The sequence below is a fragment of the Nesoenas mayeri genome (assembly GCF_963082525.1).
Source record: "Nesoenas mayeri genome assembly, chromosome: 24".
Lineage (NCBI taxonomy): Eukaryota > Metazoa > Chordata > Aves > Columbiformes > Columbidae > Nesoenas > Nesoenas mayeri.
Window position 1 is genome coordinate 6,303,004 of NC_137546.1, and position 25,210 is coordinate 6,328,213.

Here is a 25,210-nt window from a genome sequence, read left to right on the forward strand (position 1 = left end):
CCCCGCCCACCGGTGTTTGTTCACGGGGTGCAGGAGGGAGCCGGGGGGGAACACGCGGGTTTGACACCGCCGATCCGAACTCTCTGGAAAAGCGGCGGCTGGAAAGCGAAGGGCGTGTGGGTGGAGGAAGGAAATGAAGGTCAACCCGAGAGAAACACCCGGGGGGTCCCTGGGGAAGCCCCCGCGGTGCCGAGCAGCTGCGAGAGCTGGACGTGGACCCCGAATCGCGGCGGCAGGGGGGGCAGGACCCTTCCCCCCCTCCAGGGACCAAAGCAGGGGCCGAGGTCGCGCCGGTCACGCTGGCGCCCAACGGCCGCAGCTGCTCTGGCACCCGGCCCCGCCGAGGGACCACGAGAGACATGGAACCACCACAGCTTTTATTTTAGAAAAAACAACGACAAAAAGAGCGGTTATTTGGTAAATAAATAACAAAAGGGGTTAGAAAAGCGGGCGCGCAAAGGCGGGGGGGGTATCACGATCCTCACTCGCCGGACGCCTGCATCTGCTTGCAGAAGGAGTCGAACTGCTGCTGCTCCAGCTCCGTCATCACGCGGTTCAGGGCGTAAATCTGGAAGTGGGGGGGGGGAATAAAGGTGATGGGGGCGGCAGGATTGGGCGCAGGGGTCCGCGTGTCGCCCCCTCCTCACCTCCGCCCGCTGCCGCTGCTTCAGCTCCTGCTGGGCCGATCTCTGCTTGGCTTTCTCCAGCCGCGCCGCCGGCTCCCGCGGCTTCGGCCGCTCCCTGCGCGCCCCCCCGCTGGGCTCCATGGCTGGGGGGGTGGGGGGGTCACCCTGCGGTCCCCCCCGCCAAATCTCTAACATCAGCCCCATCGCCCCATGCACAGCCCCCCCGGGGCTCCCCGTGGGCTGCGGCTCTGCCCCTGCCGCACTGCCCCCCCCAGACCCTGACACCCCCACAGCCCAACCAGGGACCCACAGGGGACGCCCCAGACACCCTGAATCCCAAAAGTGCCCCCCACACCCCACACAGACACTAAGCCCCATAGATCCCCCCCACACCCCTCGAGCCCCACAGCCTCCCCCAACCCACGGACACCCCGAGGCCCAAAAGTGCCCCCCACACACCTCTTAAGCCCCACAGGTGCCCCACACACCCCACAGTGACCCTGAGCCCCACAGACACCCCCCACGCCCCCCCGAGCCCCACAGGAGCCCCTCACCGCCTCCTAGGTCCCCCCCAGACCTACACTCCCCCACACACAACCCACGGACACCCTGAACCCCACCAGTGCCCCCCCCACACCCCACAGGGCCCCTGAGCCCCATAGATTCCCCACACACCCTCCTCTGAGCCCCACAGCACCCCCACCCAACCGATGGACAACCCAAGCCCCAAAAGTGCCCCCCACACATCCCCTCTGAGCCCCACAGGTGCCCCCCAGACCCACAGACACCCCGGGCCCCACAGGCTCCTCCCCACAACCCCTCCATATTCCTCAGCCCCCCCAGCTGCCCCATCTCTCCCCAAGCCCCCCCCGTCACCGGGCCCCCGGGCCGCCAGGGCCCCCAGCCCCACGACACCCCCGTCCCGCCCCCCGGCCCCCACTGTCCCCCCGCTCTCCGGTACCGGCGGGGCCGCGCTCCGGGCAAGATGGCGGCGGAGCCCCGCCCCCTGGGCGCGCGGCCGCGCCCTCACCGCCGGCATTACGCATGCGCGGGAAGGCGCGCCCGCGCTAGGCCAGGGAGAGGGCGACGGGCGCGGAACGGCGCCCCCTGGCGGGCGGGGGGGGAACCGCGGCGCCCCCCGCGCTCCCATTGTGATCCCGGTGCCCCCATTTGTCCTCAGTGCCCCCAATTACCGGCAGCTTCCCCCCGCACCATCACACCTCCTATATGTGGCACGCCCGGTATAGCCCACCCCTGTATATCACACCCCCTATAGATCATACCCTCTATATATTAACAGCACAGCCCCTATACAGCCTGGTACATGCGCAGGACACTATAGCAGAGCCCTGCTCTCCATGTCGCATCCCCCCTATACACATATACCCCCTCATCCCAGCCCCTCCCCACAGGCAGTATTCCCTATATGGGAGCTGCTCCTATACGTCGGCAGTACCCTCTATATGGACCATTCCCTGTCACCCCGGCGTCCCCATGGCTGTGACACCACGGCGCAGCACGGATTGGCACGGTGCACTGCGGCACCGGGCACCGCGGCACCACGCAGCACGTGCGATGTGTACAGCACGGCGCAGTACGGCACAGCACAGTGCAGTATGGCATGGAATGGCATGGTATGGCACAGCATGGTGCAGTATGGCACGGCGCAGTGCACCACAGCATGGTGCAGTACATATGGTGTGACGCACCACATTGCACCATAGCATGGGGCAGTATGTATGGCATGGTATAGCATGGTGCACAACAGCATAGTGCTGCATATATGGTGCAGCTCAGCACGGTGCTGTATGTATGGCACAGCACATATGGCACAGCACAGTGCAGAACACATGGTGTGGCACATCATGGGGCAGCATGGCACGGTGCAGCACGTATGGCATGGTGCAGTGCATATAGTGTGGCACAGCACGTATGGCACGGCACAGTATGCATGGTGTGGCACAGCACAGCGCCATACAGCACAGTGCGGTACACAACGGTGCAGGACGGATAGTGTGGCACACCACGGTGCCATATGGCATGGCACAGCACGTATGGCTCATGAGGGTGCAGTATGTACGTCATGGCACACCACAGTGCCATATGGTATGGTGCAGTATGTCTGGCACAGCACAGTGCGGTACATATGGCACACAATGGTGCAGGACGCATGGTGTGGCACAGCATGGTGCCATACAGCATGTATGGCACAAAAGGGTGCAGTATGCACAACATGGAGCTGCACGGCCCGTCCCGGCGCAGCCCCCGGGGCTCTCACCACCCGGCCCCTTCTCTCCAAATCTTTTATTGCAGCAGCCCGGCCCCCCAAGCCCCCCTGGAAGCACAGCCCAGCGACGGTGAGGCCACAACGGCCGCATCCTGCCCCACACCGGGGCCAGTTCCTGCGGCAGGATCAGCCCAAACCTCCCCCAAAACACCGGTGGGGAGGGGGCGCCGCGCCGAAGCCCCGTCAGATGCGCACGGTGTTGATGCGCAGCGGCTGCACGTTCTTGCCGTTGGCGTGGCTCTGCCCGGGGCTGAAGTAGGAGCAGAGCTTGCCGGGGAAGCGCTCGCGGAAGGTGTAGAGCCAGGACATGTCGTCGGCGTTGTAGAAGATGAGGAGCCCCTTGTCGTAGTCCAGGAACACCCCCACCTTCTCCAGCTTGCCCTTGACATTGAGCCGCGTCCAGGGCTCGGTGCAGGCGCTGTACTGGTTGCCGTCGTGCATGACGATGCAGTAGAAGCCCCGGCTGGGCTGGATTTGGATGCTGCCCTTGCGGGTGACGGCTTCGTGGGCCAAACCGATCATCCACTGGGTCTTCTCGGAAACCACCACCTCCCAGTAGTGCACCCCCCCGCCGAACGCCTGCGCCCCCAGCACCGACACCTCCACGTCGAAGCGTTTGGGGGAGTCCTGCAGCGGCTGGGGGTGCAGGTTGCCGTACGCCACGATGGTGCAGTCGTCGGAGAGGATCAGGCGGTGGTGGGCAGTGCCGGGGTCCAGCGTCAGGGCTGCTGGCACTGGGGAGGGAGCGGGGACACAGGGGGACATGAGGACAAGAAGGGACACAGGGGGACACGAGGACAAGAAGGGACACAGGGGGACACGGGGACAAGGGGAGACGAGTGTCAATGCAGGTCCCCAGACCTGGTGCAGGTGGCTCTGCCCCACCAGTTTGCAAAGCACCGCGGTGCCGAGGTCACTGGTGTGTCCCCACCCTTCACCGGTGATGTTCTTGTCTCCATCTCTGGCCGGTGCATCCCTGTCCTTCACCAGTGTGAGCTAGCATGTCCCCATCCCTCTAACAGTAATGTCCCTGTCCCCATCCCTCACCAGTGATGTTTGTGTCCCCATGTCTCACTGAGGCTGTCCCTGTTCCCATCCCTCTCCAGGGTGTCCCCCATTCCTTGCTGGTGTGTCCCAGCCCCTCAGAAGCGATGTCCCTGTCCCCATCTCTTGACGGTGTGTCCTCATCCCTCACTGGCACGTCCCCATCCCTCACCAGTGGTGTCCCTGTCCCCACCTTTGCCAGTGCATCCTTGTCCCTCAACTCTGATGTCCCCACCCCTGTCCCTTGCTGGTGTATTCCAATCCCCCACCTCAATGTCCCTGTCCCTCACTGGTGCTGTCCCTGTCCCCATCCCTTGCTGGTGCATCCTCGTCTCTTCCTGGGGACATCCCTGTCCCCATCTTTCACCGGTGACGTCCCCATCCCTCACCAGTGCCTCTGCATCACTCACCAGTGATATCCCTGTCCCTATCCCTCGCCAGCATGTCCCCAGCTCTCCCTGGTGCTGTCCCCATCCCATCCCTCCCCAGGAACCCCCCATCCCCGCACCCTCACCAGGGTGGATGTCCTGGAACAGGGATTTCCAGATGGTGAACTGCAGTGGCCCCATGTACTTGGAGGTGGGGAAATCCTCGTAGGTCAGGTTGGTCTCGTGGATCTTCCCCTTCAGCCTGTGAAGGAGATGATGGAGAAGGAGGGGACAATACGGGGGACCCCGGTGTCATAGAATTATTTTGTTTGGGAGAGACCCTCAAGATCAAGCCCAACTGTTACCCCAATCCCTGTCCCTGAGAACCTCATGTCCATCTGTCCAGCCCTCCAGGGATGGTGACTCCAGCACTGCCCTGGGCAGCCTGTTCCAATGCCCCACAGCCCTTTGGGGAAGAAATTGTTCCCACATCCAACCTCAACCTCCCCTGGCGCAACTTGAGGCCGTTTCCTCTGCTCCTGGCGCTTGTTCCTGGGGAGCAGAGCCCGACCCCCCTGGCTCCAAGCTTCTTTCAGGCAGTTCAGAGATCAGAAGGTCTCCCCTCAGCTCCTGTTCTCCAGCTGAACCCCCCAGGTCCCTCAGCCGCTCCATCACACTTGTGCTCCAGCGCCTCACCAGCTCCGTTCCCTTCTCTCCACTCGCTCCAGCACCTCAAGGCCTTTCTTGCCCAAAACTGACCCCGCTGTCCCCTCGTTGTCACCCACCTCTCGGAAAGAGACGCCACGCCGGCCAAGAAGATGTGTTTGTCGGCCTCGGCCAGGCGTTCCTGCAGGATCTGGCTGCCCTCCTGCACCTTGCGCAGCTGCTGGCTGTAGCGCTGGATCTTCTGCTCGATGTCCGTCAGCGTCCGCGCCGTGTCGGCCTCCAGCTCCTCCAGCATCGCCTTCTGCCGCTCCCGCAGCAGCCGGTGCAGCCGCTCGAAAGCCTCCCCGATGGTCACCCGCAGGCTCTTGGCTGAGGACTTTTTGGGGTGCAGGTGGTTGTTAAGATTCCCCCAATCCTACCCCAACCATTCCACAAATCCGTAATTTCCCCAATAAACCCCACTAACTAAAATTACTCCGAACACTCCAAGCACGGATATTTGACCCAATATCCCTACAGAAAAGCTAAAAGAATCCCATTGCTGTTGGGGTGGAGAGAAAATGGAACCTTGCTGAAAGTTGAACCCCTGAGCAAGAACAAGGAGATAAATATAAAATAAAAATTAACTAAAAAGATAAATAAAAGCAGCCCCAAAAGGAATAAAAGGCAGCGTGACAGGGAGATTCATCAACCTGCTAGTGGTTTTCAGGGTATCAAGGAAGGAGAAAATGGGGCAGAACCACAAAACTGTGGGGTTTGGGGTCTTTGAAGGTCCCAAAATCAGGTGAGTGAGGGTGCAGGACAGGGGGTTTTGGGGGACGCTTGTACCTTGGTCTCAGCCAGCTGCCGTTTGAGGAGCTGCAGGGCTTCAGTGTGGCCGCGCTCGCTCTCCTGCAGCCCCTGGAGCTGCTCCCTCAGCTCCCGCTGGAAAGAAAGACAGAAAATAGGGGATTTGGGGAAAAAAGGGATCCCAGCAGGTGGCTGTCCTGATAGACCCGGCTCGTGGGGTGTGGGGTCCTGGGAAATGGGGTGCAGAGGGTGGCAGGGGCATGGTCAGCGTGCGGATCGACAGACAGACAGATGGGAAGAAGCCACAGAGCTGACCCTGACAGGACCAGGAAAGGTACATGGACAGACGGACAGGAGCTGGCACCGAGAGGGGACGGAGGAGCTCAGAGGAGCAGCTCAGGGTAGGGATGATGCTCCAGGGACAGGGAGGGATGGAGGGAAGGAAAGGATGGATGGAGGGATGGACGGATGGAGGGATGGAAGGATGGATGGAGGAATGGAAGCATAGATGGAGGGATGGAAGGATGGAGGGATGGACGGATGGAGGGATGGACGGATGGATGGAGGAATGGAAGCATAGATGGAGGGATGGAAGGATGGAGGGATGGACGGATGGAGGGATGGACGGATGGATGGAGGAATGGAAGCATATATGGAGGGATGGAAGGATGGAGGGATGGAAGGATGGAGGGATGGAAGGATGAAGGGATGGAAGGATGAAGGGATGGATGGAGGGCCACAGGGAGGGATGGATGGACGGATGGATGGACGGACGTATGGAAGATGGAGGGATGGATGGATGGAAGATGGAGGGATGGATGGAGGGATGGAAGGGATGGATGGAAAAAGGGATGGAAGAATAGAGGGATGGATGGAGGGGAGCACACACCTGCAGCTCCTCGAAGGCATCATCCACGTTGGTGACCTGGTGCTGCTCGTGCATGGCGGGCTCGTCGCAGAAGAAGCAGACGACGGCGCGGTCGGTGAGGCAGAACAGCTTGACTTTCTCGTGGTCTTTGCAGGGGAAGGGGCTGCGCTGGGCGCCCAGGATGGCGTCCAGGGGGAAGGCGCTGTACCGCTCCACAATGTTGGCCAGTTTGAGGCTGGGGGCCAGGGTGGGCTCGGTGAAGGTTCGGCGACACTCGGGGCAGTCGCGGGTGCCCTGGGGCTCCTGGCGCACCCAGTGCTCGGTGATGCAGCGGCGGCAGAAGTAATGCTCGCAGCCGAAGCTCACCGGGTCCTGGTAGATGCTCAGGCAGATGGAGCAGAGCAGCTCGTCCTTCAGGCTGCAGGCCATGGCACGGGGCTGGGGGGGTCTGGAGGGGGGGAGATGGTAAAGCGGGGTCCTGGGGTGAGGGAATGGGGGGCCTGGGTGCTAATGATGGGGCTGGAGTGGGGGGAATTGGGGATCTGGATGCAACTGGGGGAGTTGTAATGAGGAGAATTGGAGGGTCAGGCTGCAATGGGGGGGGAGAAATGGGGAGGGGATTGGGGGGGTTAGGCCGCAATGAGAGGTGCAATAGTAGGGAATTGGGGAGTCTGGATGCAACGGTGAGACTGGGGGGATTGTGATAGGGGAGGGACTATGGGGTCTGTATGCAATGGGGGACAGGGGAGTTGCAATGGGGGAAATTGAAGGGTCAGGCTGCAATGGGAGAGTGCAATGGTGGGGAATTGGGGGTTCTGGATGCAATGGGGGGACTGGGGAGATTGTGATGGGGGAGGGATTATGGGGTCTGGATGCAATGGGGGGACAGGGGTGTTGCAATGGGGGGAATTGAAGGGTCAGGCTGCAATGGGGGGGGTTCAATGGTGGGAAACTGGAGGGTCTGGATGTAATGGGGGGACGGAGGGGGTTGTAATGGGGAGGGATTGGCGGGTCTGGATGCACTGTGGAGGTGAAATGGCGGGGAATTGGGGGGTCTGGATGTAATGAGAGGACTAGGGGGGCTGTAATGGGAGAAGTGAGGGGATTGGATACAATGGGGGGACGGGGGGTGAGGCTGATACGCGGGGACCCGTGGGGGACGGATGCAATGGGGCTGCAATCGGAGGGTCCAGGGATGAAGCTGCCGGGAGGCCGCTCCGATGGGACCCGGGTTCGAGACCGCTCCCCGCTCCGCGCCCCGCCAAGACCCAGGTTCGAGACCGGGCCCCGCCTGTCCCGGCCGCCGGTGCCCGCTGCCCTCACCCAGCCGCAGCGGTGCCGGTTCCCGGTGCCCGGGGAGGGGGGAGCGATCCCTCCGCCTCACAGCGCGCCCCGCCGCGACGGGCGGGGGGTGGCGGAGCAGGAGGGGGCGGGGCCGCGCGGCACTTCCTGCCCGCCCCCCCGCAGCCACAGTGGTACCGCCCCCTCCCCATTGTCCCCCGCGCGGCGCGGCCCACCGGCGCGTACCACCGCCCGCCCGCGGGGGGGGGGAAGCTTAAAGGGGCCGCGCCGACGTTTAGGGGGGGAGGGCTTAAAGGGGCCGCGGCGACATTTTGGGGGGCGCTTAAAGGGGCCGCGACGTGACCGACCCTCAACTCCGCAGCCCCCCCTCCCGCGGCATCTCCACCCGTGTCCTGTTCATCTGTCTGTCCCACCAGCTGCCACTCACTCACCCAGCCTGCCCTGGGTCCGTTCTTCTGTCCATCCATTCGTCCCTCAGGCCCCATCCAGCCATGTCCCCGTCTGTCCCTTATTCCATCCATTTGTCCATCTGTCCTTCTGTCCCTCTGTCCCACCCGTCCCTCCATCTGTCTGTCCTGCCACTCCTCCACCCACCCCTTTGTCTCTCTGTCTGTCCCTCTGTCCACCCCCCAGCCTTCTGTGCCCACCAGTGTCACCCCCATCCCACCCCCACCCAGAGCAGCAGGGGACCCGTGGGGACAAGGGACAGGGGACACTGGCACAGGTATCGCTGAGAAAACACCCAGGTTTCCCCAAATTTTACCAAGTTGGCCAAAAATCACGTTGAGAGGAGTTCTGGGTGACGAGCTCCCACTGTCCCCTCCTGTGTCACCGTGACGCTTGGCCACGGTGGGACCTATGGGGACCTTTGGGACCTGTGGGACATATGGGGTCCTATGGGGACCTTTGGCAGCACCGGTTGCCCCACGGCAACACTTTTCCGCCCCCCAAAAGTCCCTGGGGAGCCCTGGGGACCCATCCGGTCCCCCCTCAAGGGCCAAACAAACACAAGGATGGGTCCCCCCAACCCTGGGACAGGATGGGGACAGCGGGCAGTGGCTGGATGGGGACGATGGAGGCGGAGCCGGGGGGGGACACAATTCCCCAGGGGGGGGTCAAGCTGCATATTTTGGAGGCGACGTGAATGCCTGGCCGGGAGCCAAAGGGAACAAACTCCTCGGTTTTCACCCCAAACCGCCCGGCTCCAACTGCCAGTGCCCCCCTTTCCACCACCCCCACTGGGTGCTCCCCAAATCCCTTCCCCTTCTTTTGGGGAATAACCACCCGCTTGGTTCCTCTTCCTGCCAGGCCCAAAAAGCTTGGAAAAAGCCAAAAAAATAGATATATAAACATAAACCCACATGGGTTTGTGTTTTTTTAGTTTCTGCTTGTTTTTCTGCATTAGGAATTCAGGTCTTGTCTCCCCGCTGGGACCCACCAGGGACCGAGGAGTGGCTGAAATTATCTCATCAAAGAGCCGGGAACGGGGCCGGTTCTACCAGAGGAAAGGAAAAAAAACACCATTTTTCACCCCAAATCCAGCCCGGCTCAGATTCAGGCCTGGAGGGTCCCAAAATGGCTTGTTAATGGTTTATTATTTAATTTATATCCCAAAATGCCTGGGAAATTTGGGCTACGGGGAACATCATCCCGCTGGACCGCGTGGCGGGCAGCTGGGATTGCCCACGAAGGGAAACCGTGTGTTTGGGCAAACAGGGAAATTAATCCCAGTTAATTAGTAAATTGGCTTCATTACCTCCCAGTAACCCCAGTGCGAGCTGGGGGGGGCTCCGCTTTGCCTTGATTCTCAATTTTTTGGGGGTACGCAGCCATTTTTCAGCTCCGGCGTGCCGAAGAACGCCAAGACGGGGCGAGGGTTTTGGCTGATCCGGCGATGCGCCCGTCGGGCAGGGAAAACCCGGCTGCTTCCCACGTGTGCCGCGTGTGCCGGCCGTGCCCGCGGGACGCTGCCGGGGAGGGAGGCCCCTGAGCCACGGTGCTGGAATTTTCCCCCCACCGCCGGAGAAACCGGCGCTGCCAGCACCACGGGCACGCCAGGACGTGCTCGCTTGGCTCGCGGCGTGTGCGCCGCCATCCCGGCACGGCTTTTTGCCACGGTGGAGCGCTGGGAGTGCACCTCGCCATTCCAAACCTCCTATTATGGCAGCCCACCTTCTTGCTGGGTTTAAGCCTGGCCTAGCTAGGCTTGGCTTAAGAAGTCCCCTCCTGAGGGTGTCACAGGGATTTTAGCCAAACCCCCCGCACCCATCCATGGAGAGTGCAGAGATGCACAAAGCCGCCCCACGCTGCTGCTTTTCATCTCCTAAGTGCTTTGCAAACATTAACTAATTAATCCTAATTAACTCATTACCTAATTAGAACTAAATGGCCCGCCCTTTCACAGGGAGAAGGGAAGCTCACACACCCTTGTTTTTTTAATTCTCCCCCCTGACCCAACACCCCCAAATCTCCGCTGGCTTTGCTCCAGCGTTGGCGAGGACCTCGGCAACTCCCGATGGCTGTGATTCTGGGGTGAAAAACGTGTTTTATGGGTTTGTTGACCCCGAGAAGCCGGGAATGTGGATTTTCACCCATCTGGCCCAAGCAGCACCGGGAACACCAGCATCACCGATGCCCAGCACAGCCACTTGTCATGGGGAAACCTCCTCTGGTGCAGACAGCGGGTGCTTTCACCAGCTTTTTACGGAAAACAAGGGATTTTGTGTGAAAGAAAGGAGCACGAGTGGGGGATGGAAGAGTTTTGGAGAGGCATTTCCTGAAGGAATTCCTTCCCACTGTCCCCAAGACACGGACAAAGGCTTTGGGGACACCGAAAGAACCAGAGAGGAGCCCCATGTCACCCTTTGTGGACCAGGTTTTCCCACAGGGACACCCCAGGTGGCCCCACACAAACATCTCCCCTTCCCCACCCAGGCATCCGCTGCGGTTTTACCAAGCGCCGGTGGTGCCGGACAGATCCGGCTTGACGGTGACACCGCCATGGGACAGGGCTGTTGTCCCTGGGGTGGTGTGCAGGTGTAGCGGCTCCACTGAAAACCCTGCGGCGCTGATTTGCGGCTGCGATTTACCTCCGCTCCCGCCTTCCTCTCCTTTTAATCGCGGTCGGATCTATCCCGGGGGCAAAACCAGCCTTGGAACCGTATTTTTTTCGGAAGGTGAGAGCTTATTTCCTCCATTTTGCAACCTGGGATGGAGACGGGCAGGGTTTTATTATTCTTATTTATTTTTTTTTTTATCTCTGCATACCAACCACCTCCCCAGGAAAGGGGCCCCTTTCCCACACTCAAGATTAAATCCACCCAACATAGGGTCAGAAAAAAGCCCTGAGTGTTGCTTATCTCAGCCAGTCTCAACACGGACGGTCCCAGGAGATGTTCACCCACCCTTGGTGGACCCCAAAGCTCAGGGGTGACCCATACTGTGTCCTCCCACCGCAGATTTGGTGTCAGACACCCCCGCAAAAGTCAAGAATCACCTAAAATGGTGCAGAGGTTTAAAGCCACCGGTTTCATAACCATGACAAAAAAAAATCCCAGCAGCCGAAAGCCCCGGCGCTGCGGGAGGAAGCGAAAGCACCATGAAAGTAAACCCAGCGAGGGGGAACTTGGTGGCATCAAGGATGGATATCGGTGGTTAAGGGACATCAGGGAAGCTCTGAGATGTTCTGGTCCCTCTTGTGTCCCGTTTTGGGGTAACACCAGCACTGAGCACAACTGCTAGGTGTCAGCAGCTGAAAATCAGATGAAAAGGGGTTTTTTGAGCTGCTGGCTCCGGTTCTCGGTTGAGTCATGGATAATTAATGGATTTGGGGACCTTCCAAGGCAGGGAAATGTTGGGCAATGGGGAGGTCCAAGAGCAGTGGTGCTAAAGAAGTGGTGGGGATGTGAGTAGGGGACACGGCCAGACCTGAGAGGGCACTGGGGAAGTGACAGGACCTGTTCCTCGGTGCCATCACCTTGACCAGGACTTTCCCTGGGGTCTTGAGGCCCAGGGCAAGTGCAGATGGACCCCACACTTCGGTGAAGGTCCCCTGGAAGCTCACCCAATCCCCATCCCACCCCATCCCATCCCCATCCTATCCCTTCCCAAATCCCATCCCATCCCACCTCATGCCATCCATCCCATCCCATCTATCCCATCCATCCCCATCCCATCCCATCCCATCCATCCCCATCCCATCCCATCCCATGCCATCCATCCCATCCCATCTATCCTATCCATCCCATCCCATCTATCCCATCCATCCCCATCCCATGCCATCCCATCCATCCCCACCCCATCCCATCCCATCCCTGCTCCTCACCACTCAGGCGCATCGTTTGGGTTTGCTAATTACAGTTCCATCCACCCAGGGCATCCCTCTCCTCTCCATCGCCCTCCATGATGCAGTGTTTTGAGAAAGCATAACAAAAAATCCCCAATTTTGGAGTTTAAAAATTATTTTTAGTTTGGAAACTCAGAAGCAGCATCATCCCCTGGACCTTGTGGAAGAAGAAGGAGAAGCGAGTGGGTTTTGCCCCCACTTTTGCTTCCCTTATGGGCCATATCTGCTGATTTGGGGCATGGGGGAACATATGGATAAAATTATGAGAAAAAATGGTAAATATATATTATATATTTTTTTAAATGGATTCTCCCTGAAAGGGATGTGGGGAGGATAAAACAAATGGGGAGGCCCAAGGGGCTGCCAAAGCTGGGGGGTCTGGGGGGACCATGGGGGTGTGCAGAGGGGATGGGGGAACCTGAGATGGGGGGAGACCCTGAGAGGGGTTGGGGACCCCCCAGGGAAATAGGGTCTGAGGACACCTGGGGGTGCTGAGGAGGTTTGAGGGGCTGAAGAGAGTTATGGGGTGCTGAGGAGACCTGGGGGGCTGAGGAGATCCAGGGGTGCTGAGGAGACCTGGGGGGCTGAGGAGATTGGGGGAGGCTGAGGAGGCTGAGGAGACCAGTGGGGGCTGAAGGAACATGGGGAGTTCCGAGGAGATTTGAGGGTTCTGACAATATTTGGGGGGGCTGAGGAGATTTGAGGGGACCTGGGGAGCTGAGAGAACCTGGGATCTGAGGAGAACTTGGCAGGGCTGAGGGAGATCTGGGAGTCCTGAGAAGATCCCGGGGCTGAGGAGACTGAGAGGAGACTGAGGAGACCTGGGAACGCCAAGGGAACCTGGGGGGTTCTGACAAGATTGGGGGGTTCTGAGGAGATTTGAGGGGGCTGAGGAGGTTTGAGGGGACCGGGAGAGCTGAGGGGAACTGGGGTCTGAGGAGAATTTGGGGTGTGCTGAGGGAGATCTGGGAGTGCTGAGGAGACTGAGGGGGGCTGAGGGGATCCAGGGGACCGAGGAAACCCAGGAACACTGAGGGAACCCGGGGGGTTCTGATGAGATTTGGGGGTTCTGAGGAGACCCGGGAGCACTGAGGGAACCTGGGGGGTTCTGATGAGATTTGGGGGTCTGAGGAGACCTGGGAGCACTGAGGGAACCTGGGGGGTTCTGATGAGATTTGGGGGTTCTGAGGAGACCCGGGAGCACTGAGGGAACCTGGGGGGTTCTGATGAGATTTGGGGGTCTGAGGAGACCCGGGAGCACTGAGGGAACCTGGGGGGTTCTGATGAGATTTGGGGGTCTGAGGAGACCTGGGGAGCTGAGGGGAACCGGGGCCTGGGGAGAACTTGGGGTGCGCTGAGGGAGATCTGGGAGTGCTGAGGAGATCTGGGGAGCTGAGGGGAACCTGGCTTTGAGGAGACCCAGGAACGCTGGGGGAACTCGGGGGGTCCTGAGGAGATTTGGGGGTTCTGAGGAGATTTGAAGGGGGTGAGGAGATTTGAGGGACCTGGAGAGCTGAGTGGAACGAGGATCTGAGGAGAACTTGAGGTGGGCTGAGGGAGATCTGGGGGTGCTGGGGAGGCTGAGGGAATCCAGGGGGACTGAGGAGACCCAGGGGGGCTGAGGGAATCTGATGGGGTCTGAGGAGATTTGGGGGGGGCGCTGAGGAGATCTGAGGGGACTCGGGGAGCTGAGGGGAACTGGAATCTGAGGAGAACCTGGGGAGTTCTGGTGAGATTTGGGGGTCTGAGGAGACTTGAGGAGCCGAGGGGAACCGGGGTCTGAGGAGACCCAGGAATGCTGAGGGAACCTTGGGGGGTCCTGAGGAGATTGGGGGGGCTGAGGAGATTTGAGGGGCTAAAGAGACCTGAGGAGAACCGGGCTCTGAGAACTTAGGGTGCACTGGGGGAGATCTGGGAGTGCTGAGGAGACTGAGGGGGGCTGAGGGGATCCAGGGGGCCGAGACCCGGGAGCACTGAGTGAACCCGGGGAGTTCTGATGAGATTTGGGGGGCTGAGGGGATCCAGGGGGCCGAGACCCGGGAGCACTGAGTGAACCCGGGGAGTTCTGATGAGATTTGGGGGGCTGAGGAGACCCGGGGAGCTGAGGGGAAGCGGGGGCTGAGGCGACCCGGGAGCACTGCGGGAACCCGGGGGGGGCTCTCAGAAGCTTCCAGGGGCTCTGGGGGAACCCGCAGGACCCCGTCCCCTCCACCCCTTTCCCGGGTGTGGGGGGGCCGGCGCTGCCGGGCTGGGCGGGGGTGTGGGCGGCGCGGGGGCGGGCGGCGGCGCGGGGCGCCCATCTTCTCCGTGCGGCGGAGCCGGCGGGACGCGGCGGGGGCAGCATGGCTGTTGGTATAGGAAGTGTCTTTTTTTTTTCCCCCCCTTCATTTTCTTTTCTCCCCCCCCCTCCCCCCCCTTTTTTTTTTCCTCCTCTTCCCTTCCTTCCCCCCGCTTCCCCCCCCACATCCATCCCTCCAAAACACCTCACCCCCCCAACCCAACCCCTCTCACCCGGGTACGAGCGGGGGGCGGGCGGCCCCACACCCCCCCCCCCTTCCCCCCCCTCCCGCGCTGCGTTTGGGTGCTTTATTTCTTTTTAAAAAATTTAAATGATTTTTCCTCATTTTTTCTCACATTTTTCCCCTCATCCCCCGCCTTCCCTTCCTCGCAGATCTGCAGAATATGGCGTCCCCGTCCTAGCGTTTTAAAAATAAGCCGGGGCTGCCATTTTTGTTTTCCTTTTGTCTGCGAATTTTAATAAAACCGTCTGAGAATGTGGGAGAGGCGGCGGATGAAGGGGGGGCAGAAGCTCCCGGCCGGGCCAAACCCCCCCCAGCCCCCCCGCTCCATCCCCATCCCCCGGCCTTTTTGTCTGGAAAAAAAAAAGGCCACCCCCCCCATCTCCCCTCCCAGGTCGAGGATTTCAACTTCACTTAACGCCAAACTTCGCCTTTTTCCACCTCTTTTAAAAATATATATATATATTTTATTCCCCCGCCACCAGAAGGAAGAAGAAGGAAAAGGGGGAGGGGGGAAAAAGGGGGGGAGATATCCAGGAAAATCCCCATTTTGCTGGATTTTCTCATTTTCTCTCCCTCTGGATGGTCTAATGGAAAAGTTAATTGCAGCCGAACGTACCTATTTTTGTGGATGTTGCATGTTGGGGGGGGTGGCGTTTGCTTTTTCATCTGATTTTTTCTTACGCAGGGGGTGGCGGAAGAAGCGCGGGGGGGTGGTTATTATTATTATTATTATCATTTTTATTCTTCCCCCCCCCCCCCCTTTTCCTTTCCTCTCTTTCCGCATTAACCGGTTTTGTCTAGAAAGTGGTCTCGCTGGCTGGAAGGTCTAACGGGGGGAACATTTTTGCATCGCGCTTTGGCAGGAATGCGGCAGCCTTAGCGAGGGACCCAAATTTCCGTGGCCGTGCTTAGCGAGGTCTGTCTGGACGTATATTTAGCCATATACTATTTATACATCCATAATCTCCGGGCCACGTTGGGGGCCCGGGGGGGGGAGCTTCGAGCCTGTGCGGCCACGGCGAAACCAAAGATGCGTTTTAACCCAGAAATGATTAATTTGATTTTATTTCTTTTATTTTTCTCCAGCAAATACCCCGCAAGGTTGGAGGATGCTCCTTGTTTTTTCTTGGTTTTATTTCCTTTGGACACCGGCCGCGGTTTTTTAGCCCCGGGGAGGATGGAGCGGGCGATAGCGGCTTCGAGCCCGAGGCCTTTTGAAGATTATAAAGTGATATTTTAGCGGAGAGTTAAAATAAGATACCCAAAAGTTTTCAGTCCCTCCTGGTGTGCAGTTTGCCGAGGGGATGGATTTCAACCCCGATTTTCCAGCCAGCTCCGTGTCCCTCGGCTTCGCAGGCACCTTGGGCTTGAGGAAAAAAAAACCCCACGAAACAAAAACCAAACAACCGCGTTGCTTTTTTATTTTATTTTATTTTTATTTTTGATTTTTTTTTTTTGTTCTATTTTCAGGAAAAACCCCACGTTCCCACGGGTCGGGTAGGTCGGAGCCGCTTCGCTTTTGTTCCTCCGCTCTGGGATCTCGCGCGCCGGGGGCTGGCGGTGGGTTCGGGGTGTGTGAAGTTGTCCTCCTTGTCCCCCCGTAGAAAAACGCCCCGCGTGCAGCACCCGGGCTCAGCTAGAGCTGGAGATGGACGCGGATAAGGGGAAGCAACGCCAGTACTCGCAGAGGTGGGCACGCCGGCTTTATCGAGGGGTTCCGAGGAAAAAAAAAAGCCAATTTATACATATTTACATCATAAAATAACGTATAAGTGCTTAGTGTGTATGAACGTAATTATATATACGCATATAAAAATCATATATATGTGCATGTAATAATAGAGGTATTACAGTGTGCGTATATGTAGTTATTGATAAGCGGGGGCAGATTTTGGCCCTCCTTGGGGGATTTTGGGAGGAGTGGGGGGGGCCACCTGCCCCCCCTTTGCGGGGAGGGGACCGGATCCTGTGGCAGGGGGGACCCTGCTTGTGGCATGTGTCCGCTCAAAATTGCCATTTCCATGTATTTATTTGCGTAAAAATCATCTTTTTCTCCCTCACCACCCCCCACTCCCCCATTATTTCCTCCCCCACCCCCTTAAAAAATGTGGATTTGGGGTCGGCGGGCGCGGTGTCACGACAAGTGCATGTTGGATCGGGCGCGCGCTCGCTGGCTCCTTGGAGCAGACCCCCTGCTCGTGCCTCGGTTTCCCCACGCGCCGCTGGTCCCGTCGGTGCGTGGCGTCACCCATGGGTGCTCCCCAGACCCCCCTTTGCTGTGTGGGGGGGAAAGGGGCACTTTCCCCCCCGGCTGGCTGGATTTTGGGGTGCCTGGCTGGTCTCGTGCAGGGGGGTGAGTGTATTTGGGGGTCTGGGAGAGCAGCTCACCCCCCCAGCGCCGCGGAACGGTGTGTTTTGGGGGGGACTCAGGCCCCCACGTTTGGCGCGTCACCCCATGGGCTGTCCCTGTGTCTCCTTTGGTGGGTCCCATCAGTGACGGGACTGATGGGGGGCATTTCCACCCCGAGGATTTGGGGGTGCCCATCTTTTCAGAGCATTGCCTCCCCAGTTCCTGTCTCCTTCATGCCGGGGTGGGACACACCACGGTGGTCCCCAGCGTGGCTTTGCCTCCCCTTTTGCTTCCTGCTGGTGCTTGGCTCCTCACCCCTGCACACCCCCTTCCCACATGGTGACCCCCACACCAGGACGGGTTTTATACCGGGGCTCATTTTGGGTGGATTTTGCTGAAAATCCGAAGGAGAAACCCCAGTTAACGACCCTTCAGGGGGCGGAAACGGGGGGGTTTAATTGGTTCCATCTTGGGTGAATTCTTCTGGCGCGCGGTCCGGCCCCCCCTCCCCGAGCGATGGGGGTTCTGGGTCTCTCATGTCGTTCCTGCCTCCCGCCACCTCTGCTTTGGGGCGAATCCCACCCGGATCAGGACAGTCTACTCGGGGCGGGACGTGGCTTCCCTGGGTGTGGAAGGCGGACGGTGCCGGATGCTGCGTCCCACCCCAGTGGCTTTGGGATGGGGTTTTTTTGTGGGAGGGGCACTCGCTTTCCCTTGAAAATGATGCTCTGGGCAAACTCTGCTTGCGGGCAGGGGGGAGAGGGGCCATGGCTTCGTGTTTTGGGGGAAACTGAGGCACGGCACAGGGCAGAGCCGGGTTCTGCCCTCGCCTGCCCGTGGTGGGTAGCAGGGACATGGCTGTGCTGGTGTCACCGTCTCCTGCCTGTCCTGTGGCGCCAAGAGCGTGCTGGGATTTGGGTGGGGGGACGCAGGGGACCTCACCCCGCTTGGCTCTTGCCCGCCGCGCCATCTGGGGCCACCATCGGCTTTCCTGCGCTCGCCGCTTGGCATGAGGAGGGGATCTGTGCCCCGATGCTCTCGCCGGGACCCTTGGGGACAAGACACCGCGGTTGGGAACACTGAGGCCTCGCCTTCTCAGGGGCACGTTCAGACACACCGACCGTCACTCCGGGCACCCCAAATCCCTTCCCTCGCTTCCCAGCCCCCCCCGTTCACCGGCCGTACTGGGTGGGTGACACCATCCCATCCTCAGGGGTCCCGCTACCGGGGAGCTGCCCCTTTTCTCCCAGCGGTGCCGTGAAAAGAAATCTCTTGTTTCTTTTTATTTCAGCGAAGGCGAGACAGAGAGGGCTGCCAAGGTAGAGGCGTTCCCTAGAGAACTGTAGCTTGACTTAGCGGCAGTGGGGTAGGAAGTTGGAAGTTGGCTCTAGGGAGCTGGTGCCCGCCCGTGCCATCATCTACCTCCCATCACTCTGGAGCCTCATCGACACGTCTCCCCAGGCAGCTGCGGCCACCTGGCTTCTGAGGCCAGCCTGTGAGTACCAAAACAGCGGCGTCCCGCCATTATCTCGTCACCGCCGAGCCCCCCGCTGCTGCCGACGCACCCCTTTCCGCGTCCCCCCCAGCTTGCCGGCTTCTCATGCTCTCTTCCTTCCTGCTGCCTGCGGAGGGGATGATTTTTGTGGCTTTTTAGGGTGTCCCGAGATGCTGCCGCTTGTCCCGGTTGAGCGGCGACGCTGGGTACTGCGGCGTTCTGCGGGGATTCGGGGTTCTGCCCTCGTTTTAGGGGCTCTGCGCATCTTCTTGCTGGCTCTTTCCGTGTCCTTTTCCCCCAGCTCAGGCAGCCGTGATGCTTTTTGTGCCCGCTCGTGTCCCCTGGGGCAACCTTTGGCGTCTCCTTGGCAAGAGTTGGCCAAATCTGGTGCCTGCGGAGGATGCCGGGGACTCCCCCACCCACAGTTTGGGCTGCCGGACCCCATGCCACAGGAAATCGTTACCTGGCGGGGAGGTTTCCCCCTCTGTGGCCAAAATGTCAGGGGTACAGAGCTCCCTAATGCACGCCCCTCACTCCTGTGTCCCGCAGGGACAGGGAGACGCGCTGCAGCATTCCCCACCCTTCATAATTTCCATTTTAATGGATTTTCTTCTTTTTTTTTTCCTTGCTGTGTGTCAGCTTCCATTTTTCATAGTTAGCTGAGAATATAGAAAAAGGGAGTTTTTATATATATATTTTTTTTTCCATCTGCTTTATATCGCAGCCCTGGGAGAGGGGGGAAGCCGCTCCCTCCGCTCCCGATGAACCACGACATGATTTATAACATTAAATCGGGACAGGAGCAGGGATTTATTTATTTTTTCACACATAAACCATTTCTTTCCTCTTTATTCAGGTTCATCAAGCTCTGATCGTGTCGGTTTTACAAATAATTTATAATTAATTCCGTAAGACCTCCTCAGATGTGGAGGCAGGGGGAAGGGATACCTGCGATATTTGTGCTTTTCTCCCCAAAACGCGCTTCGCGCCTTTGCCGCTCCAGCTTTGCATGAGGGGGCCTGGGACTCTGTTGTGGTTTGGAAGCCGTGCCGGCGCTTTCCATCCTTCTTGATGCCTCTGTTGGGAGAAGGACGGGCAGACGGACAGCCGGGGAGGCTGGAGGTTGCAGGACACCTGCTGCGCCGGGGGGGCAGCTCCTAAAGTCCCTTTTATCGTCGTAACTCTGGCTTCCTGTTTTCCCACGCCACGGCCATGGGGTTGATGCCATCACCCCTCCGTCCCATGCTCATCACCCCGCGTGGCCTTATAGCTGTGTATACATAGCCAGGGGGTAAACGTGCCACGTAGGCGGCGTGCAGGTACATATATAATGTATATAACCGCTGGCGACGGGTGTGTGCGCGTACAGGGAAGGGGTGATTTCGTGCAGGCTTTGCCCTTCGCCTGCCTGTGTGTTGATGGGGGGTAAATACAGTGGATGGGGAGAAAATGGGGGAAAAAACAATCGTTCTTGGGGATATTGTGAGGATCTGGGTCTGCTTTTGCTTGGAAAAGCCTCAGTTTGGTGCACAGGCAGCTGGGAGGTGATGAGGAGCAGGGTGTCGGTCTGAGTCACCCTAAAACGTGCCGTGTCCTGCGCCGCTCTATTGTGAGGGTTGGGCGATCCCCTTCTGCCTGCCTCAGTTTCCCCCAACAGTTGAGCCCAGAAGGGTCCAACCCATGGCTCTTTTTTGGGGCTGGGGTGGTTGTTTGGGTGCTGAGGCCCCACAGGACCAGGACCCCCTCTGGGTGCTGCCCACCCCCCTGTGAAGACCCCAGGGAGCTCAGGGTCTGGTTTAAGCCAAGGAGGATGATGAAGTCTCATCAGCCCATCCCAGCCCCAGGGTGCTCCCCAAGAGCGGCGTCACCGGTGCCGTTCGCAGGACGGCGTCTGAATCCCCGCAGCCGGGACCTGGGGCGCTCCGTGCCTCAGTTTCCCCAGCCCTGCTGCAGGGACCAGGGCTTTCGGGGACACGCTTTGCTGGAGGCGCCGCTCTCATTTCTCCCGGTTGCGGCCTGGTTTATATCAGAGCTCCTCGGGGACCTCTCCTACGTGTTCCACCAGCTCCCTTATACCCTTTACCCCTAAACCTCCCCGTAATGCGACGTGCTGGCGTGGCGATGCCTGGCCACGCCGCGGCGACACCGTTTTGCTGCTGTCACTTTCTCACCGTCCCCCTTTCACATATTTCCTGTTACCCCAAGATGGATTTCGAATTATTTTTTCCCAACGTGTTTAAGCATCTTTATAAATCTCTGGGTTTTCCTGCCTGCGGACATCACGGGTCTTGTCGCTTGGGATTAGGGGGGAGATTTTTGGTGGGGGTTGTTCATTTTGGGGTGGCTTTGTGTTGAATGCCATCGCTCCCATCGCACCATCTCATCCACCTCCATAATCCCTCCTGGAGATACCGGAGGAGCAGCACAGATACCTTGGGAGATTTGGGGTTTTTTCCCCAAATTTCCTTCCCCCCCTCCTTTGCTAAATTGCATCCTCAGGCGCTCGTTTCGAGGTCCCCTTGGGGGGGTGCTTGGTGTTACCCCCATCCTGCAGGAGCTTCCAGATGGGAGGTTCCCCACCTTCTCCCTGCCTGCTCGCAGAGCCTGGGGGTTGCTTTTTTTTTGGGGGGGATGGTGGTATTGAGGGGGTTCCAGCCCTGAGGGGTGGTGGGAGGGGGATCTGTCTGGCGGTTCGTGCCCCCCATAACCCCCCCGACTCTCTTCCCGCAGGATGGCGGAGCCTCGTTTCAACAACCCCTACTTCTGGCCGCCACCCCCCACCATGCCCAGCCAGGTAGGTCCCCCCTACAGTGGGATTTTGGGGAGGAGGGAGGACAGATGGACATGGGAGGGGTTGGTGGGTGCTGATTCCTACCCCCTGACCCACCTCTTTGTCTTCTTCTCCCCCCAACATCCACCAGCTGGACAACCTGGTCTTGATCAACAAAATCAAGGAACAGTTGATGGCGGAGAAGATCCGACCCCCCCACTTGCCCCCCACCTCAGTGGCCTCCCAGCAGCCCCTCCTGGTGCCCCCCTCCCCCGCCGAGAGCAGCCAGTCCATCATGTCCCTTCCCAAACTGCAGCAGGTTCCCGGTCTCCACCCTCAAGCCGTCCCCCAGCCCGACGTGGCCCTGCACGCCCGACCGGCCACCAGCACCGTCACAGGTACCCGCGCCAACGTTTTGGAGACTATTCCCCCCCAGTTTAGGACCTCACGGTGAGAGAAGAAGGGTGGAACCCCTCCAAAATTAATGTGTCCCCTTCTCTTTGCCCGGCAGGGTTGGGGCTGGCGTCCCGCGCGCCGGCGGTCAGCACCTCAGAGTCCAGCCCGGGGACAGGGACCACCACCCCCTCCACCCCCACGTCCACCAGCCAGAGCCGCCTCATCGCCTCCTCGCCCACCCTCATCTCAGGAATCACCAGCCCCCCCCTCCTTGACTCCATCAAGACAATCCAAGGCCACGGCTTGTTGGGGGCCCCCAAAACTGAACGAGGCCGCAAGAAGATCAAAGCGGAAAACCCCTCGGGACCACCGGTGCTGGTGGTGCCGTACCCCATCCTGGCCTCGGGGGAGACAGCCAAGGAGGGCAAGACCTACAGGTGGGTGCCCTCCCACCCCTTTGGTGGGTATTTGGGGGGACAGCAGGGTGTCCCCCACACCCCAACCCGCTCCCTGTGGGGTTGTCCCCCCACTCTGCAGGTGTAAGGTCTGCCCCTTGACGTTCTTCACCAAGTCGGAGATGCAGATCCACTCCAAGTCGCACACGGAGGCCAAGCCCCACAAGTGTCCCCACTGCTCCAAGTCCTTCGCCAACGCCTCCTACCTGGCCCAGCACCTGCGCATCCACCTGGGCGTCAAGCCCTACCACTGCTCCTACTGCGAGAAGTCCTTCCGGCAGCTCTCCCACCTCCAGCAGCACACCCGGTGAGGGGATGTGGCCTCGCTGTGGGCTTGGGGGGGTCCCAGGGGGCTGGGGGGGCCCTGCAGACCTGTTGTCCCTTATGGGGTGGTGGGGTATGTGCCTGGTGTCTCTGGTGCTGTGGTTGTCGGTCCCATCATGCTTGTTGTCCCCACCACCTTCTTCGTCTCCACTGTGCTTGTTGTCCCCACTGCTTTCTTCATCCCTGCCGTGCTCAACCATCCCCAGCACCTTCATCATCCCCACCATACTCATCATCTCCAGCATCTTCATCATCCCCACCACATTCATCATCTCCAGCATCTTCATCGTCCCCACCCATACTCATCATCTCCTGCACCTTCATTGTCCTCACCACCCTTGTCCATCTCCACCACACTCATTGCCTCCACCACCTTCATCATCACCACCAACTTCTTCATCCCCACCACACTCATCTGTCCCTGCCATGCTCCTTGTCCCCACTGCTTTCCTCATCCCTACTAGGCTCATCCATCCCCACCACACTGATCAGTCTCCGCTGCCTTCGTTGTCCCCACCACACTTAATATCTCTACCACCTTCATCTGTCCTCACCCTGCTTATAATCTCTACCACCTTCTTCATCCCCACCATGCTTATCTGTCCCCACCACACTTATTGTCCCCACTGCCTTTGTCATCCCCACCATGCTAATCTCCACCCCACTTATTGTTCCCACCACCTTATTAATCCTTCCATACTCATCCATCCCCACCACGCTCTTCATCTCCACCACATTCATAGTCTCCACCACCTTCATTGACCCCACCACACTCATGACTTCCACCATCTTCATCATCCCCACCACCACATTCATGATCTCCAGCACCTTCACTGTCCCCACCTCACTCACCCATCTCCAGTCCGCTTGTTGTCCCTATGAGCTTCTTTATACTCGCCACACTTATCTGTCCCCACCACACTTGTGTCCCCGTTGTCTTCATCATCCCCACCACACTCATCATCTCTACCACGTTTGTTGTCCCACCACCCTTATCCATCTCCACAGATGTCATTGTCCCCACCGTGCTCATCTGTCCCCTCCACGTTCATCATCTCCACCACTGTCATAGTCTCCAGCATCTTCATCACCCTCATCATCTCCACTGTGTTCATTGTCCCTGCCATCTTCTTCATCCCCACTGTGCTCATCATCTCCACCATCTTTATTGTCCCACCATGCTCATCCATCTCCAGAACTGTCATTGTCCCCACCATGCTCATTTCTCCCCACCACACTTATTGTCCCCTCCACGTTCATCACCTCCACCACTTCCATAGTCCCCACCACCTTCATCATCCCCACCACACTCATCATCTCTACTGTGTTTATTGTCCCTACCCCCTTCTTCCTCCCTACCATGCTCATCGTTTCCAGAACTCTCGTTGTCCCCACCACACTTACTGTCCCCTCCATGTTTGTCACCCCCACCACCTTCATCATCTCCACCATGCTCATGGTCTCCCTCACCTTCATCATCCCCACCGCCGTCATGATCTCCACTCGTGCCCTCTCACCCCCACGTCTCCTCTTTGCCCCATCACTCCACATGACACCGATGTCCCCCTCCCTCCTGTGACCCCCACAAACCGCAGGGGCTCGGGAGGGGTGGTCACAGCGAGGTGACAATGACCTGGTGTCCCCACAGAATCCACACGGGCGACAGACCCTACAAGTGCCCACACCCTGGCTGCGAAAAGGCCTTCACGCAACTCTCCAACCTCCAGGTCAGTGGGGGGGCCAAACTCCCCCAGGGGGGTGGGACAGAGGGTTGGCGCCACCACCATAACCTTATTGTCCCCGCCGTGTGACAGTCCCACCAGCGCCAGCACAACAAGGACAAACCCTACAAGTGCCCCAACTGCTACCGCGCCTACACGGACTCGGCCTCGCTGCAGATCCACCTCTCGGCTCACGCCATCAAACACGCCAAGGCCTATTGCTGCAGCATGTGCGGCCGCGCCTACACCTCGGTGAGCCGCTGGGGGGCCCCAGGGACACCCCCTGCCCCAAAACCAACCCCCCCCCCCCAAAACCGACCCCCTGGTTCCCCGCTGACCCCCCCCTCTCCGCAGGAGACCTACCTGATGAAGCACATGTCCAAGCACACGGTGGTGGAGCACCTGGTCAGCCAGCACTCACCGCAGCGGACGGACTCGCCTGGCATCCCCGTCCGGATCTCCCTCATCTAACAGGAGTGGGAACCCCGGACACCCCCCCGCCGAGAGGAGGAGGAGGAGGAGGAGGAAGCAGCGACCCCCCCGCAGCAGCCCCAGAGCCCAGCGGGACGTGCGTCCCCCCCCGCAGGTTTGGTGACATCGGTGACATCCAAAGACGGTTTCAGAGCACTTTGAATCTCTGCGGTTTGGTTTATTTTTGTTTATTTTGGGGGGGGACACACACACACAGGAGGTTTCTCCTCCCCCCAGGAGCGTGTCCCCCCCCTTCCTCTCACTTTTTGGATACAAATATATATATATATTTATTGGCCAAGAACTTGGTGCTGCTAAAAAACCACAAATCAGACCCAAAACGAACCTTGGATGGAGAAAAAGAAACACGAAGCTTTGGCGGGGGGGGGGGGGTCTCACTGCCACCCCCCC

General features: G+C 59.3%; 3 protein-coding genes across 3 annotated transcripts; 1 reads left to right on the forward strand and 2 right to left on the reverse strand.

Annotated features, from left to right (window-relative positions):
• Positions 1–381: 381 nt before the first annotated feature.
• On the reverse strand, positions 382–1,627 carry SVBP (small vasohibin binding protein). Its single transcript, XM_080358996.1, has 3 exons — positions 1,588–1,627; positions 648–769; positions 382–568 (listed from the first exon to the last, which is right to left on the reverse strand). Exons 2-3 carry the CDS (start codon positions 765–767, stop codon positions 482–484), a joined length of 207 nt encoding a protein of 68 aa, XP_080215122.1. The 5' UTR covers positions 768–769; positions 1,588–1,627; the 3' UTR covers positions 382–481.
• Positions 1,628–2,957: 1,330 nt separating this feature from the next.
• Positions 2,958–7,077, reverse strand: LOC308049146 (E3 ubiquitin-protein ligase TRIM62; the record flags this gene model as incomplete). Its single annotated transcript, XM_080358609.1, has 5 exons — positions 2,958–3,647; positions 4,472–4,587; positions 5,111–5,367; positions 5,820–5,915; positions 6,670–7,077. 5 exons carry the CDS (start codon positions 7,075–7,077, stop codon positions 3,097–3,099), a joined length of 1,428 nt encoding a protein of 475 aa, XP_080214735.1. The 3' UTR covers positions 2,958–3,096.
• A 7,418-nt stretch (positions 7,078–14,495) lies between these two features.
• Positions 14,496–24,799, forward strand: ZNF362 (zinc finger protein 362; the record flags this gene model as incomplete). The annotated part of the gene is made up of 9 exons (XM_080358807.1): positions 14,496–14,647; positions 16,422–16,506; positions 21,393–21,456; positions 21,584–21,830; positions 21,944–22,265; positions 22,366–22,590; positions 24,256–24,334; positions 24,422–24,580; positions 24,683–24,799. The coding sequence occupies exons 1-9, from the start codon at positions 14,638–14,640 to the stop codon at positions 24,797–24,799; spliced, it is 1,308 nt and encodes a 435-aa protein (XP_080214933.1). The 5' UTR covers positions 14,496–14,637.
• Positions 24,800–25,210: the final 411 nt, after the last annotated feature.